This window comes from Lacerta agilis, chromosome 3 (assembly GCF_009819535.1).
Source record: "Lacerta agilis isolate rLacAgi1 chromosome 3, rLacAgi1.pri, whole genome shotgun sequence".
NCBI classification, from domain to species: domain Eukaryota; kingdom Metazoa; phylum Chordata; class Lepidosauria; order Squamata; family Lacertidae; genus Lacerta; species Lacerta agilis.
The window spans coordinates 114,439,727-114,451,910 of NC_046314.1; the positions used below are offsets into that span (position 1 = coordinate 114,439,727).

A 12,184-nucleotide genomic window follows, 5' to 3' on the forward strand; every position below is an offset into this window, starting at 1 on the left:
TTTGTTTTGACTATGGCAGACCAACACGGCTACCTACCTGTAACTGGGAAATGTTTATAATGTACATACAAAAATACTGCAAACAGGCTTAGCCACTTTCCATGTTGCATCCCTCCTCAAAACAATCCCTAACTTGCACTAAGCTGCCTTCTTCAGAATTCCTCCTCCTGGAATGAGGCCACGCCATGGGTTTTGGAACTTCCAAGCAATGGTGCCCCACACTCTGAAGGCTGAGCTTCAAGCATCCTTCAGGCCCTGGGAGCTGCCTTCTCAGACAGAATGAGGATTCACTGCTTCCCCTGAACTTATTGCCACCCTAAGCTCACGTGTGGGTTGCTTGAGTTGCAGATGAACTGTTCCCAGGTCCACCGTGAGGATCCACCTTCCCCTGTGCTCTTGATCAAGGGAAGCACAAGACCCAAGATGCTGTTGGGGAGTAAATGCCTCCCCACCATGGGTGAAAGATATTTGCCACAGCTGCTTTGTCTGCTAAGGATAGGCCCTCGGATGGGTATTGATGCAGGACAGCTATGTCTCATTGGCTCAGATATAAGGTTTGTTCCCTCTCCCTCTCTCAGATCAAAATTTCCCACAGTTATTCATAAGAAAAACTGCAAAAGACAGCCTTGTCTGCTTAGATTCATTCCACCTCTCCCTCCTCCCTGTCTCTTCATTGACACGTTTTTAGCAAATCTCCTCAACAAAGGAATAAGCTCTGGAAATGTACTTGAAGGTGGGAATGTGATCCAAGGAGACAATTAGAGAGGAAATGGTATAATGAGAAACCAAGCACATCATTTTGCCTTAAGAAATAAGAGTTTACTTGCATCGTTTTGCTCAACAAGTGTAAAACAAAGCACGCTCCGTTTAACACAACCAGCCCTGGCTATTGTATGCTATACTACTGCAATCTCACCCACAGCTGGAGTAGCCATGAGCTGAGGCTGATGCAGTTCACAACTTCTGGAGGGCACCAGGCTGGCAAAGTTTACAATAATGACTTGGGTGATTTGTATGCTGCTTTCACTGTGATTGATTGATTGATTGATTGAATCTTTATTTGCGTCAGCCGTCGGCCATAGCAATAAAACAACAATACGATATACAAAGAAACAGAAATAAAAAATCTGTTATATAAAATTAAAACAACAATACAATATACAAAGAAACAGAAATAAAAAGTCTGTTGTATAAAATACCTTTTAGGGTTTTGAATCAATAGTCAAATAGTGGATCTTACTCTGATTGCCCCAGCTAAAAACCTTGCAACTTTTGCTGTCACCTGCTTATCTTGATCTGCCAAGAGAAAGGACACTGTGGCAGTGGTTGGGTGACCCGGAATGGACATTTGGAGCAGCTGGTTTACTTAGCAGAAGTGCCACAGAAGCGCCTCTCTAAACAGGGATGTAGCTGCCATTTAGGCCACAGCCAGGCTGGCATTAGGGATCCTGACTGCCCATAAAGTACACCTCTCAAATGCAACCTGCGGTTCTGCTCTCTGCATCTCAGAAGCAATAAAGAGCAAAGGTCCAGGAAGGGGGGGGGGGGAGAGAAGCAAAGTCTTAAAGAGTCATGGAAATCAGTGCAAAGGCCACCGAGTTTAAGCCTCCTCTGTAATGGCAGGATTACAAAGGCTAGAACAAAGCAACATGGAAACAGCCCATCCCTGACAACAGAGGAAAACTAGCAAGGAGAGGGGATGTAGAGCACTTTCCAAACCAGGAGCAGCTAGGAGGGCAATGCTTTGCATGTAGAATGCCGCAGCCTTGCTGTTTTCTGGCATTACCCTGATCCTCAAATCACCACACTATGAATTTCTGATCCCTATTCAAGGCATCAACATTAGTATCCAAAGCGCCAAACAATGGGAAGCCTTCGCCCTCCACAACTGCCCTGCCCAACTATTAAGGTTCTGCAAAGAATGCCCTGCTTGTTATTCCAGATTCAGCTTCTGTGGGGCTGGCGGTGATGTGCGACAGAGCATTCTTGGTGGTGGCCCCCCAGTTATGCAGCTCCCTCCCAAATGACATGCAGTTGTTCCACACGTAGGCCTTGTTTAGGCACTTTCTGTTTAACTTGGATCCTTGGAATGTGGCCAACCTTCTTGGCTGACTGTGTTTCCTTTCCCCATTACTGCGGTTCCTATTCCGCTCTCATTTCTGGCTATGTTTTTAACTGGTTTTAAAAATGTTTTGTAATGCTCTGCGCATTGTACGGTCAGCCACTCTGCGCTCCCACTGGGAGGAAATGCAGGGCTTAAGTACCAGGGGGGAAACAATAACTAAAGAGATTGATGTTGTGCTTCCTCAGAGCTCAAAGCACTTCACACGCCCTGTCTCAGAATATCACTGTAGGGAAGGCCAGGGCAATTATTCCCCTATTGTAGAAGAGGGTCCATGGCAAACTGGCTCGAGGAGCACTATTTTCAGTTTCAAGTCTGTGCACATGGGGCCGGGTGTGCAAGGGTCGCAGCAAGAGAGGCAGTGCCGTGTAGTGGTTAGCGTATCTGACTAGGAACCAGGAGAGCAGGGTTCAAAGGAAGCTGGTCTTGGGGGCCAGGGTGGTCTTGGGGGCCAGTGGATGCCTCTCAGCCTAGCCTACTTCATAGGGACTAAATGAGGAGGGGGAGAACCATGTACGCCACTTTGAGCTCTTTGGAGAAAAAGGTAGGGTATAAATAGGATAGATAGATAGATAGATAGATAGATAGATAGATAGATAGATAGATAGATAGATTCAAAGGTCTGCTCTTGGACAGATCCAGCACTGTGCTGGCAAATAACGTATTTTAAGAACATTCTGTTGTGGATCTAGATACCAGCGAGAGAAGTGCCCCCTCAAAATTTCTGCTTGAGTGGCTCTCTCCTCCAGCGACCGAGTTCATGGCACAGATGAGATTCCGACTTACTCGCACAGTTATTATTCATTTATTTCATCCATTTATACCCAGTTCTTTAACACCAAAGGGGCTCCCGGAGCAGCTAACATGTACAAAGGTTAAAAAAGAAGAAGAAGCAACCAATTCAAAACACCCACTCCCCCAGGGAGATAACTAGAAAGCAACCAAAGAGCACTAGGAATGCACAACAGCCCTCTTCAGACACGAGACAAACATGGCCAGGAGGAGGAAGCAAGGATGAGCTGCTGGACCTGGCCTCCACATGATGGATGGAGGGTGGCTGTCTGCTGCAGGGGGGAGCCTGCTGTACTCACATAAGCCCCCCACTGCACACCGCCCCCCTTGGAGGTTGAGAGAGGAGGCAAGTCTTGAGTGTGCTCATCCCTGCTGCTTCTTTTTGCACAGAGAAAGGGACATTTGGAGAGGGCTTGGGAGGTACAGGAAGCAGAGAGGCAGCATGGTGGTTCAGCCTAGGACCTGGAAGACCAGGGTTCAAACCCAACTTGGCCACGGAGCCTGCTGGGTGACTTGGGCCAGTCACTCACTCCCAGCCAAACCCACCTCGCAGTTGTGGTGAGGATGAAATGGGGAGCAGAACTATGTAGCCCCACCTGGAGCTCCTTGGAGGAAAGGCTGGTTATTAATTTTACATAAACAAACAAGGTAAAAGGTTAAGGACCCCTGGACGGTTAAGTCCAGTCCAAGGCGACTGTGGGTTGTGGCTTGCAGGCTGAGGGAGCCGGCGTTTGTCCGCAGACAGCTTTCTGGGTCATGTGGCCAGCAGGACTAAACCACTTCTGGTGCAACGGAACACCGTGATAGAAGCCAGAGCGCATGGAAACACCATTTACCTTCCCGCTGCAGCGGTACCTATTTATCTACTTGCACTGGCATGTTTTTGAACTGCTATGTTGGCAGGAGCTGGGACAGAGCAACAGGAGCTCACCCCTTTGCAGGGATTCAAACCGCCAACCTTCTGACTGGCAAGAGGTTCAGTGGTTTGGACCACAGCGTCACCCGCAGCCCTAAACAAACAAATAAACCAACAACTAGATAGGACTGCTTCCACAATGGGGTTTGCCCTCTCCTCTCCCTTGCGCACCCTGAAACGGGCTCTGGGGGTGGGATCAGGAGAAACCCCCTCCCACAGAACAGCACAGGGAGGAGGGGGCTGTTCTTGTCTAGCCAAAATGCTTGCCCTGACAAAATGATTCCTTTAGTGTGCCACTAAATTCCTCCCCAAGATTCTTTGTTCATCTAGCCCAGTCCTGTGAATGGCTGCAGCTCCTCGGGACCTAGAAAGGACCTTACCCACTGCTCCCCGATCCTTCTGAACTGGAGATGCTGCCAAGGGCTGGGGCTGGGGGAATCTGCATGCAGAGCAGGTACACTAAAGGCACAGTTGTGTTTCCTCTTCCAGGATATCAAAACCAAATGGAAGCAGGGCCAGTGAAGATAAATCGTGCAGCTGCTGAGCTTGACAGATCACAGGAGAGGCCTGAGCAAATCTGCACATTTCAGGATGTGCAAAACCTGAGCTGTTAAATCTAACACTGAGCGCCTTGCAAGACCATAACTCTTCCCCCAAGAAAATATAATTTCAGGGGTTTCAGAAGCTTCCAAATTGGTGCATTTCAGGTGTGCAGGTTCCTTCTGGCCCACATGGCCAAAAATGCAACCAGCACGACGGGCTTCCTGAGAAACCGAGGTGCCCCCAAAGAGACGGCCTTTGCTTCTGATTTAGCGCTGCGATGGAACATGGGAAGCTGACACAAGACGAAGCTCCGTTTACAAAGTCTGGGAAGAAACCAGAGAGAGCAGGCCAGGAGCAGCTGATGGGAAGCCGTCCGCTGACGGCCCTTTTGTGGGACAGAATACAAAGAGAGCTGAAGTCCCTGTGCCGGATGGGATCACCAAGTGGGGACTCCCAGATGAATGGGCCCCTTAATTTAATTAGGGCGCTTTAGGGCATTATTTGTTATCCGAGGCTTTCCAAGGGGCTCTGGGGCTATTGACACACAGAAGCCCCATTCTGACACAAGCCTGTAAGTGGTCTCGCACTTGAAATGTCAAACTCTCCCTGGTCTATTTGATAAAAAGGATTAACACAGCCTTATCCACGTTGTCATCTTCCTCAGCTGGAGAAGAAAAGAAAAGAAAACAGTGCCCTCTGCTATTCATGGCCAATTGTAATGAATATTTATACGCCGAAATCTCTCTTGCAGAGAACCGTCATTGCCATTTAATAACTCTATTACAAGAGATAATGGTACCTTAAAGTTGCTGGTTCCCAGCCAGTGAACAGGAGGGAGACTGAAAATTCTCTTAGCCGTCCTTAGCCCATTCACAGACTCGCATCATATGGGGCTCTTGAATTCAGGAAATGTTGGGGATGAATAGCCCAAAGCCCTTTAAAAGCCTGTGAACTCCCCTGCCCTCCTATTGGTGATGCCAGAGGGGCTTCTGAAACCAAGGCGCGTCTCTCAGTCATGCCAACCGAATCTACAATGCAGCCTTGCAACAGGCTTGACGGCAGAGATTTAATACCACTGATTGAAGCAATCATTGGGCACAAAATTCTTGCAAAATTTACAGGTGGGTAGCCGTGTTGGTCTGCCATAGTCAGAACAAAATCAAAAATTCTTTCCAGCAGCACCTTAGAGGCCAACTGAGTTTGTTCTTGGTATGAGCTTTCGTGTATCTGAAGAAGTGTGCATGCACACGAAAGCTCATACCAAGAACAAACTCAGTTGGTCTCTAAGGTGCTACTGGCAAGAATTTTTGATTTTCTTGCAAAATTTAGTAAAACGAAAACACCTCAGTCCGCACGGAAGTTTTTCTTCTGCCTTACACCATGGCAGGCACAAAGGGGCATGCGTTGTGTCTAGCAAATAGGTCCCACTGCGGGCCTCTTTTCAGTGTGCAACTAAATTAAGTGATCTTTGAAGATATATGCCCATTGACGTAGGTACACTTATCTGAGAGCTGGGTCAGCTACAGGACTCTATGTCCAACAGTGACAACATGGGTGGTGCTTCTGAGGTCTTGCAATTTCACTATCAAAACGCCTGCCTTTGACTTTTGAGTCCTCAGGTGCAGGTGTTGGCATGCCTCTATTACTTCATCTTACTATTATTTGTGGTGCTTTATACCATAACATGAGGGACGCGGGTGGCGCTGTGGGTTAAACCACAGAGCCTAGGGCTTGCTGATGAGAAGGTCGGCGGTTCGAATCCCCGCAATGACGGGGTGAGCTCCCGTTGCTCGGTCCCAGCTCCTGCCCACCTAGCAGTTCGAAAGCACGTCAAAAGTGCAAGTAGATAAATAGGTACCGCTCCGGCGGGAAGGTAAACGGCGTTTCCGTGCGCTGCTCTGGTTTGCCAGAAGCAGCTTTGTCATGACCCAGAAGCTGTACGCCGGCTCCCTTGGCCAGTAACGCGAGATGAGAGCTGCAACCCCAGAGTCAGACATGACTGGACCTAATGGTCAGGGGTCCCTTTACCTTTACTTTACCTTATACCAGTGTTTTTCAACCACTGTTCCGCGGCACACTAGTGTGCCGCGAGATGTTGCCTGGTGTGCAGTGGGAAAAATTGAAAAATTCAAGAGAATTACTTTATATATAGTCAATATAAGCACAGAGTTAATTTTTTTAACATTTTCTAATGGTGGTGTGCCTCGTGATTTTTTTCATGAAACAAGTGTGCCTTTGCCCAAAAAAGGTTGAAAAACACTGCCTTATACCATAACATGAGCAAAACAAACCAACAAACCAGCTCCTTGTTCTGGGCCCTGTGGTCTGAAAGCACAGCCCCCCATCAGGACTGCATTAGTGGCATTGCAAGTCCCAAAATATATGAAGAGCTGGTGGATTTAATGAAGACCATTTCTTGCCTCTTGGCTACCGGGTGGCAAACCTGGCTTGGGTTTTCCTTTGTGGCGCAGCTCGCCGGCCAGAAAAGGAAAAATGGATCGCAGGTGGCAGATTGTTGACCCCACCCACCTGTCAAAGTGGTCTGCCACGGGTCAGATCCTGTTACCTATCCCTGTTCTTAAAGCTTTGAGGGTGGGGTGGAGAAGAGATGGCCACTAGCCAAGTGGAATCCTAGTGAACTTTGGCTCCCTGAAACTGGATAGAATCCCTCCCCACCACAAATTCCCATAGCCTGGAAAATTGAGGAAGGGGCATTTCAACCAAGCACAGGTTTCTGTGTATTTTCAGTAACAGAAAATAAATGACCAGAGTGGACATACTATTATTGAAAATTATCACACGTTTCAGTTAAAGGGGAAGTTTCGTTAAGAAGGCAGAAAACTAACCTTGCAGGTTGTATGGTAAGGTTCATGCAAAAATCAACATGCTGTTCCTGACGTTGTTCCTAATGGCACTACCTTATACAGAGTCTGACCACTGGTCCATCTAGCCCAATACCCCCTACTCTGACTGGCAGCAGCTCTCCAGCAACGGAAGGTCTTTGCCAAGATTCATTTTAAACAGAAGACTGTGAGTATTGAACCTTGTGTGTGCAACCCTTGTGTTTCACCCGCTGCTTCCTCAAAGGATCAAGGCTCGATAGACAGACTGCAAAAGGGTATTTCTAATAACCCTCCCCCCCTCCAATAGTGTGAGTTGAGCACCCACAAATCCCAGGGTCGCGCAAAAAGCTCACTTGCACTGGGATAGGTCTTGCAATTGCAAAGAGTTGCAGTGCCAAGCAAGGAAGGCGCAAGCCAACAGCGGCGACCCAAGACCCAACGTGGAGTGACATGTTTGCTGCTCTTCTAAGAGGAAAGGACCCCTCCCCCCAGGGGGGAAGACCCACCTGGCTCTGTGGCTGCAGCTTCCCCTCCTCTGGCGCGGGGGGCTTCGCAAGCAGGGACTGAGCGACGCTGCAAGGCTCCAGCTGCTCCGGGTTCTCCTTCACCTTGACGTCGTCCAGGCTCAAGGTGGGGTTGGATGCCAGCTCTTTCTCGTCCTTGTCCAGCAGGTAGCGAAGGAGCTGGTTGTCCTTCGAGTCCTTCTTCTTTGCGGCGTCAGCCTCCAGACGGGCATCTGGGGCCTGGCTCTGCAGGGTAGGGGCCGCTGCGCCAGGCCCGCTGTCCTTCTTCTCCTGCTCCATGGCGGCCAGGCTGCCCATGTCCGAAGGGCTGCCCTCCTGGAGGAGCCGGTGCAAGATCTTGTGCCGCTCCGTAAGGGAGCTGTGGGAGGACGGGCAGGCGCTGCCCACCGGGTTCCCGGAGGCAGGGGTCCCGGAGGAGCCCGTGCAGGACAAGGGCTCCTTGCAGCTGGTGTCCGCGTCGGCGTGCCGCAGCTGCTCCTGAGCCGTGGTGGCCAGGAGCTGGACAAGCTTGTGGCTGGTAGCTTGCAGGCCCTTGTGGTCGCCCTCGGAGAGCCGGTCGCCGCCGTGCAGCAAGCCCGGCTCCACAGGCTTGGTGTTGCTCGGGCCGCCGTCAGAGTGGATCATGTCGCACAGGATGGAGGCGATCTCCTTGGTGTCCTTGGGCTCCGTTTTCACAGGCGGCAGGCTCATCCGGCTGGGCGAGTTCTGGTTGCTGGGCTGCCGCAGGACAGGGGAGGGCGTGGAGTAGCTCACCGGGGGGCTGGGCCCTTCGGTCAGTCCCTGCATGGAGTTCAGCGGGGTGCTTGGGTATGGCCTGTTGCCGAGGGAGCCGCTGGAGCCACAGCCGCTCACCATGCCCACCGGGGAGTGCGTGGTGGGCATGGGGGGAGAGAAAGGGTTGCTTGGCACTCTGGGCCGGTGGACCAGCCCGGGGCTCACCCGATGCCTGGGGGACATGAACTGTGGCGGGGTGACCCCGGGGCTGCCCATCGGGGAGCTGTTGTGGCTCATGGCATGGCTACTGTTCTGGGGACCGGGCTGGCCCTGGCTTAAGGCAACGTTCGTTCCCATCTGGCTCCCAGGCGAACATCCGAAAGTGGCTTGGCTGGGGGCAGCGTTGCTGCTGCCACCGCCGCCATGCATGCTGGATCCCGGCGGGTGGCCTGCTGCGCTGGCATTTAGCATGCTACCGTTGGCAGGAGGGAGAGGGGAGGGCAGAGCCATGCCTTGTCCGGGGGAGATGTTGGGGTTCAGCGAGGGGCTGACGCGGGGAAGAGGCATCCCGGAGTTAGTGTTTTCTTGAGGTGACAGCGTGCCGTGTTCTCTGAGTCAGGAAAAAGAAGAGAGAGAGGGGGGTGATTGGTGGAGGAAGGACAGGGGGCAGCTTGGATGTTTCATATGCCCTAAGGCTTGGTACCTGCATCACGTGGTACTCCACATCACTGGAGGGAAGAGGGGTATAAATAGATGATGATGATTTGTGAGAAACATTACATAGGAGCTAGTCACCCACATGGAAATTAGAAGGAAGAGCAGTGATCCCACTGCTTGATCATTTCTGCAGTTGTCCCACAAACATTCACAGAACTGCACCACATGTGACCAAATCCCCATCTAACATTCTTCCTGTTACAGAAGAACCCCGAAAGCCCAAAGAAGGGAAAGCTCCTGACTGGTCCTTCCTCCACTTCAGCATCAGAAAAAGGCATGATAACCCCCTTCGTGATTTTTCAGGGAACTTTGAAACACAGGGTCTGCCTTAGGGGTTTCCTTCAAGCTCCACCTTCCCAGGGGTCAAAGGCCCAAGCACACTTCTCTTCTAACTCAGAGGGTGAACATGAATGAGAGATGAACGAGAGAAAAGAAAGCAGGTGGAGAAAACAGTCTTTTATATTTTAGCAGTGGGGGTGGCAGAAGGGGAATGAAAAGGCCAAAGTCATCCTACACACACACACACACCCTTCTGGTTCTTTGAAGGTAAAGCCTGGGGGGGGGGCAGTGAGGCTGCTTGCTCACAGCTGTGTCCTCTGAACAGCCAAGGCTCAAACACGAGCCCCACCTGTTCACATACACACACTCTCTCATACCATACTTTACAAAATGCGGTAAAACGTGTCGTTTCCTGTCAATGGACAATCTTCACATTATCGTTGGAAAACTATCCTGTATGAAGGGGGACAAAACAGAGGGCACGTCTACATTTCTGTTGGGCCTATGACCTCTTTTGCCTCGCCACTTTCCCCAGGGAAACCCCGTTTTTGGACGACTGGCGTTTCTTCTGAGTTTTTCCTCAATGAGAAGTCCCAGACCAAATGGAAGAGATGGAAGTCAACTGCTACCACCGTTATTTGATACCTAAGAGTGCCACCTTTGTACCTGATGTCTTGTGGGGCCGCACAGGGAAAAAAGAGGCGGGTCCCCCGGCCAAGGAGCTCACAGCTTAATTCAGACAATCAGAGGGCGGGAAGGTAGGGAGGAAGAGTAATGAAACTGGGGTGGGGGGTGGGGTTCCCTTGAGACTCACCTCTCAATTATGTGAATGCCCATGATGAAAGGCTGCATCTCCAGGCCTTGAGGGCAGCAAAGTCTGCACTTGGTATGAGCGCTCAGGACAGTCCCATCGCTCAGTGTGAACCGGTAAGATGGGCTGAAGGCTGTGCCCCGTGTCATCACTGGGGAGGAGGAAAAAGTGGGGAGAAGGGGGGGAAAGAGAGAGAGAGAGAACATGGGTTAATGGGCTGGGATGCTTCACGTTCTTCTGCCTTCTGTTTAAAGGTGAAGGTAAAGGGACCCCTGACCATTAGGTCCAGTCGCGGACGACTCTGGGAGTGCGGCACTCATATCGCTTTATTGGCCAAGGGAGCCGGCATACAGCTTCCGGGTCATGTGGCCAGCATCACTAAGCCGCTTCTGGTGAACCCTCCCGCCGGAGCGGTACCTATTTATCTACTTGCACTGGTATGCTTTCGAACTGCTAGGTTGGCAGGAGCAGGGACCGAGCAACGGGAGCTCACCCCATCATGGGGATACTAACCGCCGACCTTCTGATCGGCAAGCCCTAGGCAGTGGCTCGTCAAAGTTACCCAAGTCAGTTTGCGGCTGAGCATTTGAAGGGTGCTGGCTCCCAAATACCATTCCCGCCCCAGTGCCCAGGGAAATACAAGGAGATTGGGGGGGGGGAGAAAAAGACCCTCAGGACCTGGGTACCAGGAGGAAGCATCAAACCACCACCACCACCACCCTACCCACAAAATATCCATAGAACTCACTGGTGCCAAATGCTTCCAGGGCTACAAATGAGGAGAACCCAATTCATGGAAAGGCAAATTTGTTATTCTTTCAGCCTCTGCACTATGGGGGTGATGCACTGACCCACCTTGCAGAGGTCTTACAAGGTCACACAGGGTAATGCGTGTGAGGTGCTTTGAGCACTCAGGAAAAGTGGCATATAAATTTATTCATTAAAATATTTGTGCATATCAAAGCGGTTTACAGCAATAAAAAGATAAAGCACTAGGAAATTTCACTATCTGTTCCATTTTTACCCCACCTTTCTTTCTCCAAGGAGTCCAAGGGAGCATAGATTAGCTTTCCCTTGCCCTGTGCCCACTTATATCCTCTTAATAACCCCGTCAGGCCGAGAGAGACACACAGAGAGAAATCAGAGCAGAAAGAGAACAGAAGAGGGGAGAGAAAGAGAGAATATGAATATGACTGGCCATGGGATACCCAAGTGAGCTTCAAGGCCACTGGGTACCCAATCTCCCTCGTCTCAGTCCAACACTCTAACCACAAAGCCCTCACTAGCCTTCTGGATAAAAGGTGCCCTCCCCTCTTAAAAAAAGAAAAGAAAAAAGACTTTTGACTATCTCTATCCTCTTTCGGGACTAAGAAGGCAGCCAGCCTTGAATAACTTGGCTCACTTGCTTTAGTTCTTCCTTCCTGAAAGGGCCGCAAGAAGGCCTCGGACTTGGCACGCCACCCCTAAACTGCAGGCCAACAGCCTCCCAGGCAAGGTTGCCATGGGAGTGCGGAGAGACAACTGGCAGCAGGTTGATGGAATCCTATTGAGTATGCAGGCAAGGACCCCCCCTTGCCAGCCGGAGAAGCCACGGGCATTAGCCAGCCATTTCAGCTACTTCCTTTGAGAGCATTATTTGCCTTCTTTGTCAGGTGTCTCCCCCGCCCCTTTAGTTTTATTTTTCAGTCCGGAAAGCACTTATCCAGCAACAATGGCAGTGCGTGCAAAGAGGGGAGCCTTTTTTACCTTCCTGAAATAGCTGCTTGGCGTAAGATGGCTCCCTGCCCTGAGGCTGGAAGAAAGCGTAGATGCATTTCCTCACTAAATCCTCCCAGCCGGTCCGGCCTGCCGCTCTCAGAGAACTGGTGTCGATGGAGATGATTTTACCTGAGCAGAGCGGAAGGGAGAGAAGCACATTAGGAC

The 12,184-nt window shown here is 50.8% G+C and overlaps 1 protein-coding gene across 5 annotated transcripts in view; it reads right to left on the minus strand.

Moving 5' to 3' along the window:
• The window catches only part of NCOA1 (nuclear receptor coactivator 1), a 224,407-nt gene that overhangs the window by 36,259 nt on the left and 175,964 nt on the right, over window positions 1–12,184 (minus strand). For all 5 annotated transcript variants that reach the window (XM_033145189.1, XM_033145190.1, XM_033145193.1 and 2 more), the window contains 3 exons: window positions 12,008–12,148; window positions 10,265–10,412; window positions 7,723–9,064 (listed from right to left, as the gene is read on the minus strand). In XM_033145189.1, the coding sequence (XP_033001080.1) occupies window positions 7,723–9,064; window positions 10,265–10,412; window positions 12,008–12,148 (1,631 nt within the window). The remainder of the gene's footprint in view (window positions 1–7,722; window positions 9,065–10,264; window positions 10,413–12,007; window positions 12,149–12,184) is intronic.